The sequence below is a fragment of the Panthera pardus genome, unplaced genomic scaffold (assembly GCF_024362965.1).
Source record: "Panthera pardus isolate Hobbes unplaced genomic scaffold, ASM2436296v1 HiC_scaffold_25, whole genome shotgun sequence".
Lineage (NCBI taxonomy): Eukaryota > Metazoa > Chordata > Mammalia > Carnivora > Felidae > Panthera > Panthera pardus.
This window is the reverse complement of record NW_026526821.1, coordinates 33,922,815-33,944,050: the sequence shown is the minus strand read 5'-3', so window position 1 is coordinate 33,944,050 and position 21,236 is coordinate 33,922,815. Positions and strand designations below refer to the sequence as shown.

The 21,236-nt window shown below is 37.3% G+C and overlaps 1 protein-coding gene across 1 annotated transcript in view; it reads left to right on the top strand.

Moving 5' to 3' along the window:
• TMX4 (thioredoxin related transmembrane protein 4) overlaps window positions 1–21,236 on the top strand; it is a 49,607-nt gene that overhangs the window by 8,604 nt on the left and 19,767 nt on the right. The window contains exons 2-5 of the mRNA XM_019462549.2: window positions 3,534–3,649; window positions 12,618–12,663; window positions 14,236–14,364; window positions 16,909–16,954. Of these exons, the coding sequence (XP_019318094.1) occupies window positions 3,534–3,649; window positions 12,618–12,663; window positions 14,236–14,364; window positions 16,909–16,954 (337 nt within the window). The remainder of the gene's footprint in view (window positions 1–3,533; window positions 3,650–12,617; window positions 12,664–14,235; window positions 14,365–16,908; window positions 16,955–21,236) is intronic.

The following is a 21,236-nucleotide window of genomic DNA, read 5'->3' as shown; positions in this document are numbered from 1 at the left end:
ATTGTGCTTAAGTCTGGTTGCATCTAGGGGCCTGGCTGGACAGAGAAATGTGTGCCTTGCTTTGGACAGCCCTTTCTCTTGCTGGGCTGGGCCTAATCTCAATACTTGTCTTGAAGTAAATGCAACCCATCATGTTGACTTTTTAATCCCCTGTAACCTCCTCATAATGTGAAAGATCAAAATATTGCCCACTTTCAGTTTGTTACTGTTTTTCAGGAAAGTTGGTTTGTATGCATCATTGCATTGAGTATTGCATGGCATTTACAGGCATGCTTCCGCCCAGGTTGAGATAAAAGGGTTTGTAAATGATGACCTAACAGCACCTTTGTGCCTAAATCTTATTACAGAATTTGATCATTTAACACTTTTTCCCCCTTTATTTCCTTTCCTAAGGCATTTTTTCCCTGTGTGTGCATGTGTGTTTGTCTTATTCTTTTTTTTTTTTTTTAATGTTTATTTATTTTTGAGAGAGAGAGACAGAGGTGGGTAGACAGGGGCAGAGAGACAGGGAGACACAGGATCCCAAGCAGGCTCCAGGCTTTGAGCTGTCAGCACAGAGCCTGACGTGGGCCTCGAACTCACGATCTGTGAGATCATGACCTGAGCCAAAGTCAGACGCTTAACCGACTGAGCCACCCAGGTGTTCCTGTCTCATTCTTTGGCAGACATTCTTTCCTACCTCTCTTTCTCCCCCACCACTTTCTTCTCCTAACATAAAAATAATAGGTGCCATATTTTGTAAAAATAGTTCGGGAATGGAATAAAATGGAAAATAAATCAGGGGTAAGAATCAACATTTTCACAATGTTGAGCCTGCCCATCCAGAACTTGGCATATCTTTCCATTTAATCAAGTCTTTTAAAAAATATATTTAATCATTATGTTGTACCTGAAACTAATGTAATGTTATATGTCAGTTATACTTTAATAAGACGACAGACAAAAGCTATTAGGAAAATTTAAAAAATACACAAAAATAGGGGTAGTGCAATGAACCCTCATCATCCATCATCCAGATTTATCAGTTGTATCAACATACAGCCAATCTTGGTTCATCTATATCTCCTGCCCTCTACCCCTTGGTGGAATAATTTACCTACTCTAATATTCACCCATTGTATGTAAACAATCAGTGATACCAAGTCTTTTAAAAATACCTATTGCATTTATCCACTCAGTATTTTGACTTGAGTTGAGGATTTTTAAAGTATAATTTAAACAGATTTAAGCAGATTTTTAAAAAATTTTTAATGTTTATTTATTTTTGAGAGAGAGACAGAGACAGAGAATGAGCAGGGAAGGGCAGAGAGAGAGAGAGAGACATAGAATTTGAAGTGGGCTCCAGGCTTCAAGCTGACAGCACAGAGCCTGACATGGGGCTCGATGTCACAAACTGTGAGATCATGACCTGAGCCAAAGTTGGATGCTTAACCAACTGAGCCACCCAGGCACCCCATTTAAGCAGATTTTTAAAGTATGCCTAGTTGGTGGCATCCCAAAATATTCAGTGTCCAGTGATTTTTTTGTGAGCATTGTGAACATTGTGTCCTATTTTGTGAGCATTGATTAATTTTATTTACTGCTTTTTCCATCTGGGTATTATTCAGCAAAACAAAATATCTCTCCATTTGTACTAATGTATTTTTGTGACATTATTCTGTAAATATTTTCCTTTTACTTGTGTCCTATGTTAGTACTTTAAAATGGATTTCCAGCACATGTTACTGTTTGTTAACAATAGTTTATAATAAGCATAGCTCGACCAACTCTTAAAATCTTCATAAGGCATATTTGATCTCAATCTCTTCTTATTTCAAATTTTATCTTCCTTTCTGTATTAGTTTCCTTGGACAACTGTCAATTACTACAAACTTAGTGGCTTAAAACAATGGAAATTTACTCTCTCACAATTCTGGAGACCCAAATTCCAAAATCAAAATGTTGGCAAGGTGGCTTCCTCTGGAGGCTCTGTGAGACTGTCTGTTCCATGCCTCTCCTAGCTTCTTGTGGCCAGCGTGGCTTCCCTTGGCCTGTAGCTGCATAACACCCATCTCTGACTATGTTTTCACATGGCCTTCCTTCTTCTCTGTGTCACACTTCCTTCTTCTTATGAGAACCTATCCTAAATCCAGGATAATCACACCCCAAGATCCTTAATTTAATTATATGTATAATGACCCTTATTCCAAATAAGATCATATGCATAGGTGTGGGGGCTTAGGAGTTGGATGTATCTTTTTAAGAGACACTATTCAATCCACTATATTTCTAAACAGGAATCTTTTCTGGATTCCTATTTTAACACCTGCATATAAAATCTTGGCTGTGTTAGAGCTTTATGACCTATTTATGATGTTTTCTAGGATCATAGGAACAAAGCGAGGCCCTTAACATATTGCCAGGATGACAGCCTAACCTTCCAGTTTGCTTCCTTCCATCTTATCCTTCCCTGATCCATTATGCAAAGAGCTGCCAGGTGACTTTTCCAAAGTGTAAATCTGATTATGATTCTCACTTTTTTAGAGTAGAGGTAATGGAGCTTTGAATAAAGTCCTAACTCCTCATACAACATTTTTAAAGGCTGTGAATGATCCCTTCATCCTGTCCTGTCAGTACTCTGATCCTTCACACTTACTGTTCTCTCTGCTTAGATTAGAACATTCCCTGAGCCCTCTCTGGCCGTTACTCTTACTTTAGATCTTAGCATGGATGCTCCTTTCTCTGTGGGCCCTCTGAGATCACCCAGCTCCTGAGTGTCCCGTAGCATCCACATTCTGAGTCATGGCATTTGCCACTTGGAATGTCATTACCCCTATGTTTGCCTCTTTTCATCTGTGGGTGATTCAGTCCACAAGGAGGAAGGAGGTACCACGTTTGTCTTGTTCACAGTTGTGGCCTCAGTTTCTAGAATGGTGCTTAGATCATGTTGAATGAAAAAAATAATGTAAAAAAACAGAGTTCTGGTTGAAGTCCCAAGTGTTTATTTCTCATTCCTCTTCTATTTAAGAAAGTGTCATTTAGCCAGCTTAGCCTATAGCTTCTACTTTCTGAGAATGCTTCAGACTGCCACATATCTTTGGAAATGATTTGCATTTGGGGGCACCCACTGGCAATACATCTTCTGTCCATCAGATCTCACATTGATGGGTCTGCAACTGGTTTGCCTAAAGAGGCCCTTGTGAAAATTGTCTGCCATTAGTGGGGCACTCAAAATAGTTTGACCCTGAAAAATCATAACCTATCTGGAAAGTAGTATAATTTGGGTTCGTTGTAAGAATAACTTTGAAATAAAATATCTTATGTATTATAGTAATTTGTGAAAATATTCTTAAACTTTGGCTAAGTTTTTCCTGGGGAATTGATATTCATACATTAGATTCTAGCAGGGAAATATGCTTCTGTTTATCTATATCAAGTGTCTTTGGAAAAGCTTGCTCTTGTGCTTCCCTTTAGTTAAAAACTTATTTCTCTATTTTGTTTTACAGATTTTTTTCATATGTTGATGATATTGATTAGCTATTCTTCTTTTATAGTTATGCCCCTTGGTGTCCGTCCTGCCAGCAGACTGACTCAGAATGGGAGACATTTGCAAGGAACGGTGAAACACTTCAAATCAGTGTAGGCAAAGTGGACGTCATTCAAGAGCCAGGTGCTGTACATGTTGGACGTGAAATGCAAAAGCTTATTACTTTTAATTTTGAATTTTTTATTTAAATGTATTTATTTATTTTAAAATGTATTTTTGAGAGAGAGAGAGAGAGAGACAGAGAGACAGAGCATGAGCAGGGGAAGGGCAGAGAGAGGGAGACACAGAATCCGAAGCAGACTCTGGGCTTGGAGCTGTCAGCACAGAGCCCGACGCAGGGCTCAAACTCAGGAGCCACAAGATCATGACCTGAGCTGAAGTCGGACGCTTAACCAACTGAGCCACCAAGGTGCCACCCCTTTATTTTGAATTTTTTCAAACAAATAGAAAAGATGAAAGGCTAGGATATTGAGTACCCATGAACTGACCATCTAGAGTCAACAGATAACATGTTAACATATCTGGGTCTGTCTATGTATGCTGGTGTTGACATACATATATTTTATATTGTTATTAATTTGCTGAGTCATTTGAAAATCAGTTGTAGACATCATGATACTTTACCCTTCAGTACTTAAGTATATTAAAATCTTTTTCATTATTTCCCATTTTGAACCAGGGTATAATCAGGGTTCACCAATTGAATTTGGTAGCTATACTTTTTAGTCTCCCTCATTCTAGAAAATAGTCCCCCATTTTTTTTCATGACATTGATACTCTGAAGAGAACAGGCTGGGGATTTGCCTAGGTGTTTCTCTGTAGGAACATTTAATTTATTCTTATATTTTCTGCAACTTGAATTTTGGTCTAGAGACATGATTCAGGTTAGACATTTATGGCCAAGAGTACTTCATAGGTGATCCTGTGACTTAAATTGTATTCTACCAAAAGACAAATATTATCACACATATTAAGACACGTTAGTGATGTTGAGTTTGAGCACTTGTTTAAGATGATGACATTAAACATCTCCATTGTAAAGAAAAGACCCCATTTTGTGATTAGCATATAATCTATGGGGTGATACATGGCGTTGATGATCTTACCTGAACCAAATGATGATCTTACCCGAACCAAATATTTCACAGTGTGTTCCAGAATGGTTAATTTCTAATTCTGTTGTTTCATCTACATTTATTAGCTGTTAATGATATAATTTTTCAAAAGAAAGAGGGAAATAGAGGAAACTTTTAAATTCTGAAAAGATACACACAAGTAGTATTTGTAGTTTAAAAATAATTGTGTAAGGGTTTCCTGAGTGGCTCAGTCGGTTGAGCTGCCGATTCTTGATTTTGGCTCAGGTCATCATTCCAGGGTTGTGAGATCAAGCCCCAAGTCGACTCTGCACTGTGAACAGAGCCTGCTTGAGATTCTCTCTCTCTGTCTCTGCCCCTCCCCCAATGCTTGTGCATACTCTGTCTCTCTCTTCCCTTTACAAGGGAAAAAAGAAGGTAGGCATGGAGGTGTAGCAATTACTTTTCTGAAACACCAACAACTTTTGTGTTTTGTGCAAACATGAGTGCAAACATGAGTGCAAAAACACAAAGTAATGAATTACCAATTACTTGGACAGGAAAACTGATGGCGTCTGTTAAGATGAATGTGTTGACAAACCCCTGAAGAGAGATTTCTGTTAAAGCCATTACTTCTCAAGCCTCCACGTTTTTAATCATTTGAATCAAATCCATTTCTGCCCATCTGCTATTTAGAGCTGGACAATTATACTTACTAGTTCATGGTTTGGGCTGTTAGAATGAGTTATTCCATTTGGAAGTCATGTCATTGCAATACATTTTTGCTGTAAACTTTTTTTTGTCTTTTAGTAGTTTGAGTCCAGTGAAATCAGGTGTAAGCCTTGCTAATTAGTGGGCAGGAGACACATTTGATGATGTGTTTCTTGGAAATGCAGCTGGCCTATTCACATTTCAGTCGTTTGGTGTACCTGCCGTGAATTCACAGCATGATTTGAGTTAAAAGAATTAAACAATTAACTTTGTGATGGATTCACAAATCTAAAGGTTAACTGAATATAGTCTTTCCATCTAAAATGTAGATTTACAGCTACTATTTCCAGTGTGAATGGATTGAGTGCTTTTTTGATAAGGTAGAGAGAAATCTATTATAATGAAATATTTTAAAAACAAATTTATCATTGACTCATACTATTTATGTAAATGTAAATTATATATATTTGAAATATTTATCAAAGAAGAAGGAAAAAAGTCTTTGGTCCAGTATTCTTTAGGAATAGCGAAGAAACAAAGTCCAAAAAAAGGAAAAAATGATTGTTTTATGTATTAAAACAAGTTTTAAAGTATAGTTCTAGAATTATTTTAAATAGTAAAAATTTAAAAACTAACTCATAAATAAAAATTATGAGACAAAATTCCACACACATGATTGAGTGGCCTAAAGAATATTTCACTTCAGATTATACTATTTTATTTTATACTTTATTAAATCTAATGCTGTTAGGGCCCCTGGGTGGCTCAGTTGGTTGAGTATCCAACTCTTGATTTCGGCTCAGGTCATGACCCCAGCGTCGTGGAATTGAGCTGCGCTTCAGGCTCTGCAATGAGCATGGAGCCTGCTTAAGATTCTCTCTCTCTCTTTCCCTCTCTCCCTCTCTCTGTCCCTCCACCCCTCTCCCCTGCTTGTGTGCACACTCTCTCTCTCTCTCTAAAAATTTTTTTAATCTAATGCTATCAATTAATCTTTTAAAAGGGTTTCAGAATAATGTACTTATTCAAGAAATATTTGAGTTTCTACCATGTACCAGGTCTTGTTCTAGATGGCAGTGATACAGGGGCGCCTAGGTGGCTCAGTCAGTTAAGCATCTGACTTTGGTCATGATCTCACGGTTCATGAGTTTGAGCCCCATATCGGGGTCTGTGCTGACAACTCAGAGCCTGGAGCCTCTTCACATTCTGTGTCTCCTTCTTTCTCCCTGCCCTTCCACCACTTGTGTGTTCACTCTCTTTCTCTCTCAACAATAAATAAACATTATAAAAATTAGATGACAGTGATGTAGATAAATGATACAAGTAAATAAGGAATATAAAGACCTGGCTGCCCATTGAATTTACATTTTAGTGAAGGAGATAAATAGTAATGAGAGTAAAATGGAAAATAATGTCTGGTGGCAGTAAGGACTTGAAGAAAAAGAAAGGATAAAAGTGTAGAAAATTGTGAGAGGCACTCTTTTATATAGGATGTGCAGGGAAGGACTGTTTGATTAGATGTCTTGACAAATTGAGAAAGTGAATTTCAACAAGCCATAGAGGAGGAGCATTCCAGGCAGAGCAAATGGCATGTGCAGGCAGGGGTGTATTTGGCTTATTTGAGGAACCATATGATAGCCAGTGAGATACTCAAGATAAACAGAACTGGAGGGGTAGCTAGGGACCAGACCATGCAGGGTGTTCTTGGCCATGACAAGGAATTTAGATATTAGTATGATAGGAAGGAAGCTACTGGAAGGTTTTGTGTAGGGGAGTGACATGATATGGTTTATGTTTTGAAAGTTAAGAGGTTAATGTAGTAGTCCCAAGTGGAGATGATGGTGGCTCAGACAAGCAGCAGCAGTGAAGAGTGATTGGAGTTGAGATACTACATTTGGCTGGAATATCCAAAAGGATTTCTTTATAGATTGGCTGTAGCATTTGATGGAAAGAAAGAATATGGAGAAGACCAAAGGGTTGAAGTTTAAGATGTTCAATAGAAAACCAAATAGAGCTGAGCTAGAGATATACATTTGAGGATCATCACTGTATATGGTATTTAAAAGAAGGGGAAGAATTGAGATCGCCTAGGGAGGATGTGCCAGAGAAGTGTTTTGGGGATTGGGAACCAGGGAAGTCTAACATGTAGAAGGAAAGAGCTAGTTCCAACAGAGGAAAAAGAGAAGCAGGTGAGATAGGAAGGAGCTGGAGGAGTAGGGGGTCCTGGAAGCCAAATGAAGAGAGACGCATCTTAGGTTGTACTGACTCATTGGCAGACCTCCAGAGCAGCTTGACCCTATTCTTGAAAGTTCTTTGGGTATTTACTTCATTTTTACAAAGTCTAACATCCTGAATACTACATTTCCCCAATTTGAACATTTTACTAGATTTCTTTTTTTCCAGAGACAGAGAGGGCACAAGTGAGCCAGGGGCAGAGAGAGAGAAGGAGAGAGAGAATCCCATGAGAAGGAGAATCCCATGAGAGAGAGAAAAGTGGGGCTCAGGCTTACCCGATGTGGGGCTTGAACTCACCAACTGTGAGATCATGACTTGAGCTGAAGTCAGATGCTTAACTGGCTGAGCCACCCAGGCACCTCTGGATATTTCCGTATACAGATTGGTGTTTGGTCACAGATCTCCATTGGTATGTACTTTCATCAGGGCTGCCTTGCCAACACTGCTAGTAAGGCATAATTTCATTTCTTTTCCTTGCAAATAAAATTTAAAAAGAAGTGAAAGCAAGAATTTCTGAAGTGTTTATGCGTGCGTTTAGTCATGCCTGTAACTCTTCCAGGGGTATATCTCAGAAGAGATTTTTTTTTTGTAGGTATTTTGAACAGAAAATAAGATTTCAGAATTATCAAGATTGGGGATTATAAACACATTGCATTTTACAGCTGAGATGTAGAAGTCAAGGAAAGGAAAGGCCTTAGATTAGATCAGATTACATCGTCTGTGTAATACTACATAGGCCAGGCGATAGGTATTTCAGTTGCATGCTCTTTGGGAAAGTCAGTGTAATGAGTATGTCCTTGAACCTTCTGTTCCAGGCAGATGAGCTTAGTTGTCAAGGGCAGGAAAACAGTAGCTGCTCATAGAGCACCCATGGGTGATGGTTTTTCACTAGACTAGAGGTAAACCAGACTCCCACCACGGTCAAGAATAAGCATTATGTTTAAGTTAAGCAAAAGCTGTTAGTTGACTGTTAGTTAACTGTGTTTCAGTTAATGTTTTAATTTGATAATTATAAAAATTAGTCTTTTGTATTCTATTATATTGACAACTTTATTTCCGTCTCAAAGGTAAGGTTAGTTCTTTTTTTTATTATTGCTTCCCTTCTGCTACTCTTTTGGTGATAATAACTAACATTTAGTTAAGCATTTACTTCAACCTATAATTGTTAGGCACTTATATACATTTTAGTTTCATAACAACTCTAGAGAGAACTATTTATCTCTATGTTACTAAGAAACCTGAGGCTCAGAGAGGTTAAATAACATGCCCAAAGTAGCACAGCTAATAATGGTAGAACAAAAGCTGGTAGCTATCTCCATTTTTTAAATATTTAACTTAAATAATTTCTATTGTGTTTTTGCATATCAAAATATAGTTCCCTGATGTAATTTTTCTTTCTATAATCTTTTAATTCTTTTTTTCTTTAAGATAAGCTTTCATGTTTAAGATAAGCTTGCTAATAAGAAATTAAAATTTTTCCTGAATTTTGGATTAATGCCTCTTTTATGTTGCAATAAATCTTCATTTTAAAGTGGAAGTTTCCCTTAAAGTAAAGAAGACATGCAGAAATGTTGGCAGACCTTGTGACCAACCTTTATCTCCTTTAGTTAAAGGTTTAGAGTACACTTGTTTCTTTTACACTTTCTGAAGTTTGTTGCAGTGAATCATTATGCAGACTTTGAAATGAGCTGCTGATCTGTTGTTGTAATCCTTTGTTAAGATCCACACTTTACTTGTTTTTAAAACTTGAAGTTCACAACCTCAGCTGGTACTTCTCCGTTCCAGGGTGGTCATGTTTTAACTTTTCAGGTAATGAAAGGTTCCCTTGATACTTGATGGTATCAATACTAAATACATTTTTGGAGCACTGACATGAAACCCAAAGCTTTCTGACATTGTTAACCTCTCAGAAATGTCATTTATTTGAAGTGATTATCCTATGGTGTCAGATCTTCAAGGAGTTAGTAATGTGTCATAATCTCAGGGCTACATTAATTGTTCTTGATTTTGTGGTTGATTGTCCTGAATACAGCCTCAGTGACGATATATTATCCCAGACAGCAAACTGAACTCATATCTCAGTTAGGAGCTATGATTTTATTATTAGTATCCTGCATGGGTTTTCATTTAAAGGAATACTGAGAGAGAAACATAAATGAAAGTTTTGAGGTGTTACAATTTATTAATAATGATCTTTATTTTAATTTTTTAAATGTTTATTTAATTTTGAGAGGAAGAGAGGGAGAGACAGAGAGAGCACGCACATGCACGCAGGGGGAAGGGCAGAGAGAGAGGGAGACCCAGAATTGGAAGCAGGCTTCAAGCTCTGAGATATCAGCACAGAGCCTGACACAGGGCTCAAAGCCCATGAGATCATGACCTGATCATGACCTGAGCTGAAGTCTGATGCTCAACCAACCAAGCCACCCAGGCATCCCAAAAAGGATCTTTATTTTAAATAAGCCTTAACTGATGGTCTTATAAATTGGTACAGTAGTTCTGGAAAACAGCACAGCAATTCATATCAAGAGCCATAAAGTTCTTATACCCTTTATTCTAGGAATTTTGGGGATGAGCATCCTTATAGCCTGAACCAGAAAAATGTAGAAAATTCTCAGAGACTATCTGTCATTATTTTCTCTATTGTGTTTTTTCATGGGCACATTTATTTGTAAAGACACGTTATCCAAAATAGTGTCTGATTTCCAAAGCACTTAACACTAAGTTAGTTTATTACATCCTATTTTATCCTAACTTTTAACCAGAGATTTAAATACACAGCATATTAGTTCGGATGTATTTAGTACTTATTCTATGTCAAACGCTGCATTCTGTTTGCTTTATAAATAAGAAATCATTTAATACTAAAAAATACTGAGATAGAAATAATGATATCCATTTATGTGAAAACTGATGGTTTAAATTTACTGTCCCAGATTAAAAACTAATAAGAACCAGAAGTGGGATTTGACTTCAGGCAAGCTGGCCTGTGAATCTGGAAATACTGTTTATAAATACTGTGTAAGTTAATGTGTTTTATGAAATATTTCTTATGTTTGTTTACTTTTAATTTATTGCCATGGCCAATGATGACCAAGAATGTATGAAGGATTTTAAAGAACAAGTAAAAAATATTGCCTTCAGTGATGCCTGACATTTGTTAGAAATCCTATCTATTTCTTCTGATAAAAAAAAAAAAAAAAAAAAAAAAAAACAACCTAAATAGAGACTTGAAGTAGTGATGGGATACTAATTTGTTTATGCATTCCATTTTAAAGGCCATGTAAATAAAGCATAATTCCCTAACACTGTAACTCCGCTTGTACAAAGTTTGGAGCAGTCAAAACAATCTGTAGCTAGGGAAGAATTAAAATATGAAACTTTGTAATAAGCAAAACATATAATAATCTTCAGGTCTTTAGGATTACCAGTACTTTTTCTATGGCAATTTAGATTTGGAACTCTACTAAAAAAACCTTTTCTCCTTGATAGAGGGAGTTCCAAGCTTGTTACAGGTGAGAATGCCCTGTTGACACAGACGCTTGTTAGAGTTCTGTTACTGCCAGTACAACCTTTAAAAAAAAAGGTGCAGGGATAAATGTATGAACTTTATGTTTCTTTTTGTAACATTGACTTTTACTGCCTTCAGAGTACTGTGTTTGCTTTTAAGTGCCATAGGGGATGTTTTAGAATTGCTTGGCTTGGTATGAGAAAAAACAGAGAACCCTTCTTTGGGAAGACTCATCATTAATGAATAAATTATTTTGTTGAGTATAGATTTAGTTTATAAAGTAGGTATCGACAAATATCCCTTGTTGTTAAAAATAAACCTTCTGTGTTTCAAACTGCAAGTTATCCCAGAGATGTAACATTTGAGCCACATTATTTAAATAGGCATTTGATTTTGTCCAGACTGTCCTTCAGTGGGAAAGGCAGAAGTGGTGAGAAATGAGGAAATGCTGTCTCTGCCAGCTTACCATGCTGGCCAGCGGAGTCCTTTAGTTTTCTCTTTGCCAGAACTGGGCTTACTCTCTTGTGTTGCCCACATCAACATTATTTATTGGTGAACATTTAAAGGGCAGGGATCTGTTCTTTACTCCTAGTCTCATGCAAGTTTTTGTTGTATGCCCCTTTCCTTCATATCATGCATCTCTGTTTCTGGTCGTGATTACCTGATTAAACTCTATCCCTCTGCCACTAGACTGTGGCAGAACAGTCTATGTCAAACGCTGTTCTTCCTTATCTATGTGTCTTGAGCCATTATTACAGTCCCTGAAACAAAGAAGATGCCTAGTAAATATTGGATCAGTGACGAAGGGTTTTATTTATCTTTATTTTCACATGTACCTAGGAAAGCATTTGATATGTGGTTATCGTTTTGTAAGGGTTTGCTAAGACAAATTGAAACAATCCATTAAAGTACACAGAGTTCCTTGACAGAAATTACAAATTTTATAAATGTACAAAAATTATAATGACCTTATAATTTCATATTCTTTGTTGTTTTTAAACCTATAATTGATTTGATATCTATAATTTATATTTAATATGTACTATTTTTAATTATGTGCTATTCTATTTAATATGTGCTAAGCACTTAATATACTTACCTTAACTTCAGAACAATTCAGTCAGGCTTTCATATACCCATTTCACAGAAAGGTTAAGTAATTTATCTAAGGTCACAAAGCTAGTAACTGGAGAATTTAGTATTTAACCCAGATTGCATGACTCTAAAATTTATCCTTTCAGCCACCATACAGTTCCAAGCAATGCACAAGCCAGAAAACTTTAGTGTAACACATCAAAGATAAGCACATTGTCTGTCAGTCATCAGAAAGTGGTAGGTAAATAAAAATGGATAAAAATAAGATATCTTTAAGTAAAAAAAAAACCCAAAAAACAAAAAAACAAACAAAAACAAAAAAACTAGTAAATGTGATTAAATAACTGGAATGATTTTAATTACATGGCTATGAAAACAAGCTCAAGGCTGCTTATTCTTACAATGTAAGTTAGGTGCTTGGGGTAGTCTGAGTTTGACTTGTAACTTTTTTTGTTTGTACCCCTTGTAGGTTTAAGTGGCCGCTTCTTTGTCACTACTCTCCCAGCATTTTTTCAGTAAGTTTAAATAATTTTCTGGTTAGACACTAGAAACATTAGAAAAGATTCGAAAGCAGTAGACGTGTATCAAGAATTCTAAGTTGCCTTCCATAACCATTGCTCATTCAGCTTAAAATTTGAAGAGAGAAATACTGGTGTGTGTATTTACTGATAGCTGGAAGGAGAGAGGGATGCCCAGAGTACAGCAGGGGAAAGGCACCTAGTGTCAGGCAGGGAGTAGGACAGGGGTGGTCAAAGATGATTTCTCTGATGATATATAAGTTAGGAATTGGGCTAAGCAGACAGAGTGGAGAAAACCTTTCCAGGTACAGGAGATAAGGAAAAGCCTGGAAGAAAATGAGATACCTTCTGAGGACTGTAATTTGTTCTGGCCTATGGAGTGCATTTGGATCATCCTGGGTGATGAGGTTAGAGAGGCTCAGGTAGAGTTACAGGGAAGGGAAAGGAAGGGGGATAGATCCTGGAAATACTTAGGATGTGAGATCATTGGAACATGGTGACTAATTAGCTATAACGAAGGAAGAGCCTGTAATGGGTACCAATAAGCCATGTAGAATTTGTAAAAGCTATTGAGGAGCCAGTAGAATAAGATGAAGTTTGGAAGATAGAGGCCAGAATGGACAAGATAGTGTGAAGTGCCTCTGTTAATTCCAAATGGAGAAGTTTAGGTGCTGGTTTGATTTCCATATCTAAAGCTCAGAAGAAGGATCTAGACTGAAGACATGTATTTGGGATTCCTCAACATTGAGGTACATAAAAATGCAATGTATCTAGAGAGAATGTATACTGTGGAAGGAGAAATAAGTTAAGGATAGAACCTGGTGTTGACCAATATTAGAACATCTGCAAAGGAAGACAGGGAGTGGGGAACTGAACAGGGGTGGTCAGAGTAATAGGAAGAAGCCAAGAGAGCTCATGTCATAAAAGCCAACAGGAAGGAAGGGATTTTCACAAGTGGGCAGTGCCAATGAGCATAAGAGCAGTTTCTCTGGAGTCATGGAAGCAGAACCACCAATCACATGAGTAGTGAATAAACAATACAGGAGGAGAAAATGGCAAGTGTAGACTCTTCCCTTAAGGAAGCTGGACCATGGCGAGAAAATGAGAGGAAGGCCGAGGGGCCTGGAGAATACAAGGTGTTTTGTTAATTTTGACAGGGGGGATTTGAATGACATAAATTTGGAAGTGTGGATGCAGTTTTTTAAAGCTTGATAACAATTAATGTTTTGCTGTTGTAAGAGAAAAATTGAAATCATCTGTAGCAAAAATAATAAAAAGAAACTTGGTAGATTAGACACTGCCAAGAACTTTGCTTGTGGTCCCAAATTGTGCAGTGATAAAATTACACATAGAATATATTGTGCTTGCTGTTTTGGAATTTCTCAGCTGTAACAGATTAATATAATGCATACCTTCTGATTTATGCTTACCTATAATTGTTTTCTTCATTTGAGCCAAGTTAAAATTCAAAGTAGAGTTCACATGTAAAATTAGTTGTTTTGGTTTCTATTACCTATAACACTTATCATTTTAATAGATTTATTTTCTATTTGTTTTTATAATTTATAGTGCAAAGGATGGAATATTCCGCCGTTACCGTGGCCCAGGAATCTATGAAGACCTGCAGAATTATATCTTAGAGAAGAAATGGCAATCAGTTGAGCCTCTGACTGGCTGGAAATCCCCGGCTTCTCTGACGTAACTTGTTATTATTATTTTTTTTTTATGACAGGGTGTTTTTATAAAACAGAGGTATCAAGTTAACAGTCCATAGGCATTCAAGGTCTACATTTTTCTTCATATTCACTTCTGATTACCCAGACTACATACTGACCATGCTTGGCCTGTGTTGTGTTTCTGGTTTTATGACCCACATATGTTTCAGCCAGTTGTTAGTATACTAGGAATTAAGTATTCAGATTCAGGTGGATTACAAAAGCCTTTCCTCTAGCTTTTGCACTAAGGCATATCAACTTTTTTGTCTTTACAAAATATGATATTGAATATCATTTACCATTCTTTCTTCTGAAGCTATTGTATCTATGTGGAAATAAAACCTATGGTGTCTTTGGCTACCTCGCGTAACACTGCTGGGGTAACTTTTGTTCATGATGGCAAACTGTATAATTCTTGGTGAAGTACATAATGCCAGACCATATTAACTTTTTTCCACAGTTGGTTTTAAATTTGAATGAATTGTGATAATTGCAGTTAATATTATGTTAGTTTACACAAGTATAGGGAATATTCCTGGTGAAATAGAATCAAATCATGCAATATTTCAGGAATAAATCATAAAATAGTATTTTATAAAATACCCAAGAAATACATAGCTTACTGTAAAAGCAGTTCATCTTTGACATTTCATTCTACAAATATTTGAGTACTGATTTTATGCCAGATGCTATTCTAGGTGCTAGATATTTAACAGGGAGCAAGACAGAGTTGGTCCCTCTGCTCTCTTTATGAAACTTAAAGTAAGACATATTAAGAAAAACAACTAGGGATATAAAGAATCTTAGTCTGGATAAGGGCTATTAAAAACAAACCCTTACTAAGACAGGGATGAACTATGGGGGCATGGGCGTCCATTGGATGACAGGCAGAGTAGCAGGCAGATCTGAAGGATAGAATGACCTAGCTGGGTAAAGAGCAGGGGTAGGAATATTATCAACAATGGGTATAGCATGGCCAAAGGCCCCAATTTGGAAAGAGCTCATCGTGCTGAGGAGCAGAAACAAGGTTGAGCACAGGGAAAAGGATTAGGGGTGGTATACACCGAGAAAGAGAGGCAGGAGCCAGATCATATGGGTCTGGGTCTCATTTTGGACCTTGGATGTTATCATTGCATACAATTAGAAGATGGCTCTTAGGAGGAGAGGTTGGAAGGGGCACAAATAGATGAGGGGAGACAGTTAAAAGCTGTTGCAGTGTCCAGCCTAGGGATGGTTGTAGTACCTATCAGTGTGTCAGCAGTGGGAATTGAGAGAATGGATGGATTTAAAATAAGTTTGAGATGCAGACTTCTTTCTAGAGCTCTCAGGTTGAATGTGTAGAGATGGGTCTCCATAGAGAATTGAGGAACAAAGTGTGTGGGTGGTATTTAAACCTTAGAAGGGAGGGGATCACCTAGAGAGAGGTAAAAAGAAAAGTGCTTGGGACTGAGCCAGGAGACACCCCAAAATTAAGATTAGAGAAGAAGTCAGCAAAAGGAAACTGAAAATGAGTACCAATGAGGCCGGCAGACAGTTAAGGGTGTACGATTTCCTAGAAGCTAAGCAAAGAGTGCTCAAGAAAGAGGGAGTAGTCACTTGTGTCCTGTGTTACCAAGGTTAAAAGATCGAGTCCGAGACATGGATGTTTGGTAAAGCAGTGCAAAGTCATCATGGTCTTGACAAGTAGTGATAATGTAGTAGTGAGGATGGAAGCCAGATGTGATGGTTAAAGGTATGGTGAAGGGAAGAAACAGTAAGCATAGCTACTCTTTGGAGACGTTTGTGAAGTCTAAGAATGTGCTTTTTAAAAGAAAAGAGGGGATAGAACATGTTTTCATGCAGAAGAAAATGATCCAGCAGAAAGGGAGAAATTACTAATGTAGGAAAAGGAGTGGCAGAAAGACTAAAGTGTCCAAGACTAAAGATCCAAGACGCAAATCGAGGAATTAGACTGTGGTAGGGCAGATCAAGTTTCTCTGCTGTAACAGGAGGAGGTAGATCAGGTGTACACCAGGCTCAGATTTGATGGTGGGAAGATAAGAGAGGTCACATAATGGCTTCTGATTTCACAGGGACATACAAGGAGTATTTGTTAGCTAAGCATGCATGGAAAGGGGAGGGTGTGGAAGGTCTGAAGAGAGGGAAAAGACATGAGCTATAATCTCAAGTGGAGCCTAAGACAATGCAGTATTGAGTGCTTCCTGAGGTTTGTGACTGGGAAGGGGGAGCAGTCAGTCATGTGGTTTTCTCCAGAGACACGCAGCTGCCCCGGGTTGGGGTTTTTGCCAGGTATGTACAATGGTGGGAGAAAGGGCCAGGGGGGTTGAATGTATTTATAGCAGAGGAATTGAAATGAAGGCTATGAAATCTAAGCTTTATGGGAATGGAAGTTAATCCAGGAGAGAGGACAACATATTGCAAAAAGTGGAGGGGCAGATCCTTATGACCTAAGCTTTGTTTTGGTTTGTTTCATCACAGTATATATCACCAGTGGTTCTCCTTCTCTTCATTTATTAATTTTTTTTAGGATGTCTGGAATGGCTGGTCTATTTAGCATCTCTGGCAAGATATGGGTGAGTAATTAAATATACCTTTTGTGACTATCTTGGCAGAGAGGTTTTTAAGGAGTAAGAATGTAGCTTCTAAGCAATAGGAAAGTAAACACTTATAAGTACTTTTATAATTCACTTTTCTCCTTACGGCACACAATTGCTCTCATGTGGAGTCCCCAGTAGAAACGTGTCTCTGTGTAGAAGGGCATAAATTGAACATGGACCTGTAACTAGCGTGTCAAAGTCCTATTCTGTGTGTCAGGGATCAGCAAACTTTATCTTGGGGACTGGCCACCTGTTTTGATAACTTTTATTAGAACACATTAGTTTTCATTCATTGCCTGTTGTCTAGAACTACTTTCATGCTATGATGGTAGAGTTGAGTAGTTGTGACAGAGACCATGTGTCCCACAAGCCTAAGATATTTACTCTGTGACAATTTAAGAAGAACTTTGAGTGTCCCTTGTATATGTGATTTTATCATTTCCCTGAGTCATTTCAGTGAGTTAGAACTGTTATTTAGGTTAAAATTTGAACAATTATATAATCTTGAATGTGTTACGTAATCTTTTACTTCCATTTTTGTGTAGGATGGGCTAAATTTTGCCAAATTTAACAAACTTGCTGTGGAATTAAATATATATCCTTAAAGTATTTCAAAAAAATCTTTAGAAGTGTGTACTTATATTTGTCTTTTCAAACTATGATTCTAAGTCATGATGTCATATTTGGAACTTAACATTCAAGAAGTTCATAAGACTCTTCTGTTTCTCATGCACATCAGTGTATGTTTAGGAAATTTAAGAACAACCTTTTGCATCCTAGTTTTTCAGTTATATTTTATTTTCTGCCTTGTGAGGTAGAATAGTAACTTCAGAATCTTTTAAAAACAGAAATTAAGTTTGTCACTTGGATCCAGTGTTTCTTAGTTAATGCTTGTTAATTATTTTTTGGCATTTGTGTATGATATTAAATAATAACTTGGATTTTCCCTCTCACCAGATAGCATGATTTTATATGGTTTCCTTCTACTATTTTCTTAACACTGGTGAGAAGTTTATTCAGGATTTGAGAATTATGAATTGCCAACTGGGAATTGAGAGTAAGGATTTTACCTTTTGCAGTATGTTGACACTGAAGGTTGTCAGAGTCATATATTCTGATAGCCATCTGAGAACGTTGTAGCCTTATAATGTCTAATTGAACAGGATACTCATAATAGATGGATTTCAGGAATCATGAGAGCAAGATCTTGGCATTGAACCTATAATAAGTGCAGGTCAAGAGATGAATTTGTTTAGTTGTTTAAGAAGAGCTTGGATGGAAGTTGGTCATCAATTTCACACATTGTAAAAGAGATGTATTTTCAAATACAGTATCTGGGAAGAAAAACAATTACTTTGACCTCATATAACTTGGCATTTGTGCTTTGATAAGCAAGAGTTTAGGTAAGGAGTTACAGTTTTTCATTTTATCATGCAAATAATTACAATATGTGGCATTGTTGTGTCAAGGCCAGGAGTGGGTATTTTATCTTCATACACACAGTGCTCCAGCCATGGGCAAGCATGGACAAGTGTGGATGTGTCAGACTGCAAAAAAAAGAGGGGGAGCATTTTGGAGAATAGAATATGATCTGTCTCTGAATAACCAATTGAGATGTTCTTCTTAGTGATTGAGGAGTAGAGTATATATGATATTTATATACCCATGTATATTTAGAATATATTTCCCAATATTTAAAAGAGGACAAAAGAAGATAGTTTTATAGAATAAACTTAAATTTGACACACAGTTACATTTTACACTCTACAGAATCGCTTTTATCTAATATTAATACCATATTTTTTTTCTTTTTTGTCAGTATTTGCCTGGAATGTTTTCCACTTTCAACCTTTTTAATTGCTTTTTCTGTTTTGAATGAGTCTTGTAAAATGCATACAGCAACAAGTAATTCTTTTAAATGATAAATTTAGTCCATTTATGTTTATTAGCATCAGTAATGTATTTTCCCTGACTATAGATTTTGTGTGTGGGGGGGGGGGGGTGTGCGCACGCGTGCACGTTGGGGGTTAATGTGACTAAAAGAACATAAATGGTAAGTCTGTAGATTATTTTGATTTCTTCGTATGTGTATTCATTACCTTAAAAATTTGTGATAGAAATCATGTATCACCCTCTGTATCAGCATCTAGGTTTTTCAAGTCTCTTGGCAACTTTTGTAGTTTCTTCTTTTCTTAGAAACAAGTTTCCAGACTTGCAGGAAATCTCTGGGAAGGGCTCTCACAACCTGTTTCCAGAATTGAGGCCTGGCCCTCTTATTCAAAGAGGGTATGATTTTCAGCCTGGTTCCCACCTCAGCCTTCAGGTGTAGTCTTGCCTTTTTACACCTAAAGAACCACTTACTGAGCCAGTCCTCCTAGCCGATTACCCAGCCCACTCAGCATATTTAGCCAGCCCATCTCCCTTGCCCAAGATCCTTTCATCAGTTGAATGTATAATTGTGGGGAACATAATCTGTTTATAACTCATGTCTAGACAATATAAAACTATAGTGCAATCATATTAACAGTGAACAAAAGAAACAGCATGTAGAGAGAGAGGGAGGGAGAGGGAATGGCAAGAACTAAATGAGTATAAAGTCCTTAAGGAAGAAGATCAAAACAGGGAAGAAGGAAAGACACAGAGTGGCTAATACCAGTGAGACAAGATTGTTGATGCCCACCCACAATCTCTTATCCTACTGAGATGTTGTGGCTACATAGACAGATAGAAGTCAGTGTTTCTTCAGCGACAGTCTAACCATGCATGAGTGGCTGATTATGTATAATACTTTTATGGGGGTGTTGCAGAGTGCCTGGATGGCTCAGTTGGTTAAGGCTCCAACTCTTGATATCAGCACAGGTCATAATCTCACAGTTAGTGTGTTTGAGACTCACATCAGGCTCTGTGCTGACAGCGTGGAGCCTGCTTGGGATTTTCTCTCTCCCTCTGTATGTGCCCCTCCCCTGCTCACACTCACGTGCAAGTACTCTCTTTCATGCTTTCTCTCTCTCTCAAAATAAATTAAATAAGCATTAAAAAAATACTTCTGTAGGGAAAATTTTATGTTATTAAGTGGGGGAAAAGATAACAAAACAGTTTGTGTAAGGTTAAATTCATATGGAGTTTTTATGTGTATATAGGAAAATGCTTGGAAGGAGATTAATCAAATATCAACAGTAGCTATCTTTGATACTGAAATTATGGCTGATTTTTAAAAAATCTCTTATCTTGCTCTGTATTTGTCTTTTTTTCTGTAATGAAAAGATAAAATAAAAAGAAGAGCAGCATCTATAAGATCAGAGCCTACTTAACTAATCCTTAAAGTCCTTGAGTTTCTGCTTTAGTGAAGCCAGCCTGCGGGGTCTGGCAATTTGGAAATAAGAACTTGTCCTCAGGATGTCAGAATTGCTTGGTGAGGAGACACCCACACAGCTGAGTTACTATGAACTCAAGGGTTTTGTTGTGCTCTACATTTGGCTTTCTTAACTCTACACCAACCTCCCATATGTTCTTGCTTGAATAAACGCTTGAGTGAAGAAGTTCCTTGAATAGTGTTATAAGCCAGATCCTGTGAGCTTCCTGCTGTCCTCTGGAATCTGAGGGATGCTTGGTAGGTAACTTGTACAACAATGTGGGAAAAGTGGGGGGAGGGGTGGTTGATAATCTCAAATGTTCTGTCCAGTCACTAAAATTCAGATTGTCTTTCCAATCCAGTGATGATGGTATCCACCTATGTATTTTAATTTTTATATAAACTCCTAGAAGTCACCACCACTTTAACTATAACACTTATCCTCACATGTAGTCTTGACATTTGCCTACCTCATTAGAGTCACTGAAGCCTGGAAGATGTACAACTCAAGGAATTTCTCAAAGAATGGATAGACATTTTCTAGATATGGAATTGGTACTGATTATATATTTTTGGTAGCAATATAAAATTTCTTTGAAGTTTTCAAAGAAATTTTATTGAACTTATAAAAAGTCACTCAACTTAATGAAAAATATTAACAAATACAAAAGATAGTACAAGGTGAGACTAATGTCATGAAAGCAATGTACAGGAGATTGAACTTGGGAAGCACTGTCACTGAGTCTGGGGCCACAGTCAGGGTTAGGAATCCTGGAGCTGTTGTCTGTGACACATGTATGAAGAGACTTTCTAGTCTTTTGTATTTTCATCTCTTTTCATAGTTAGCAACAGTGGTGCAGGTAGGTATTAGCTTTCTGTCTTCCAGAGAAACAACTCCTTGTTCTC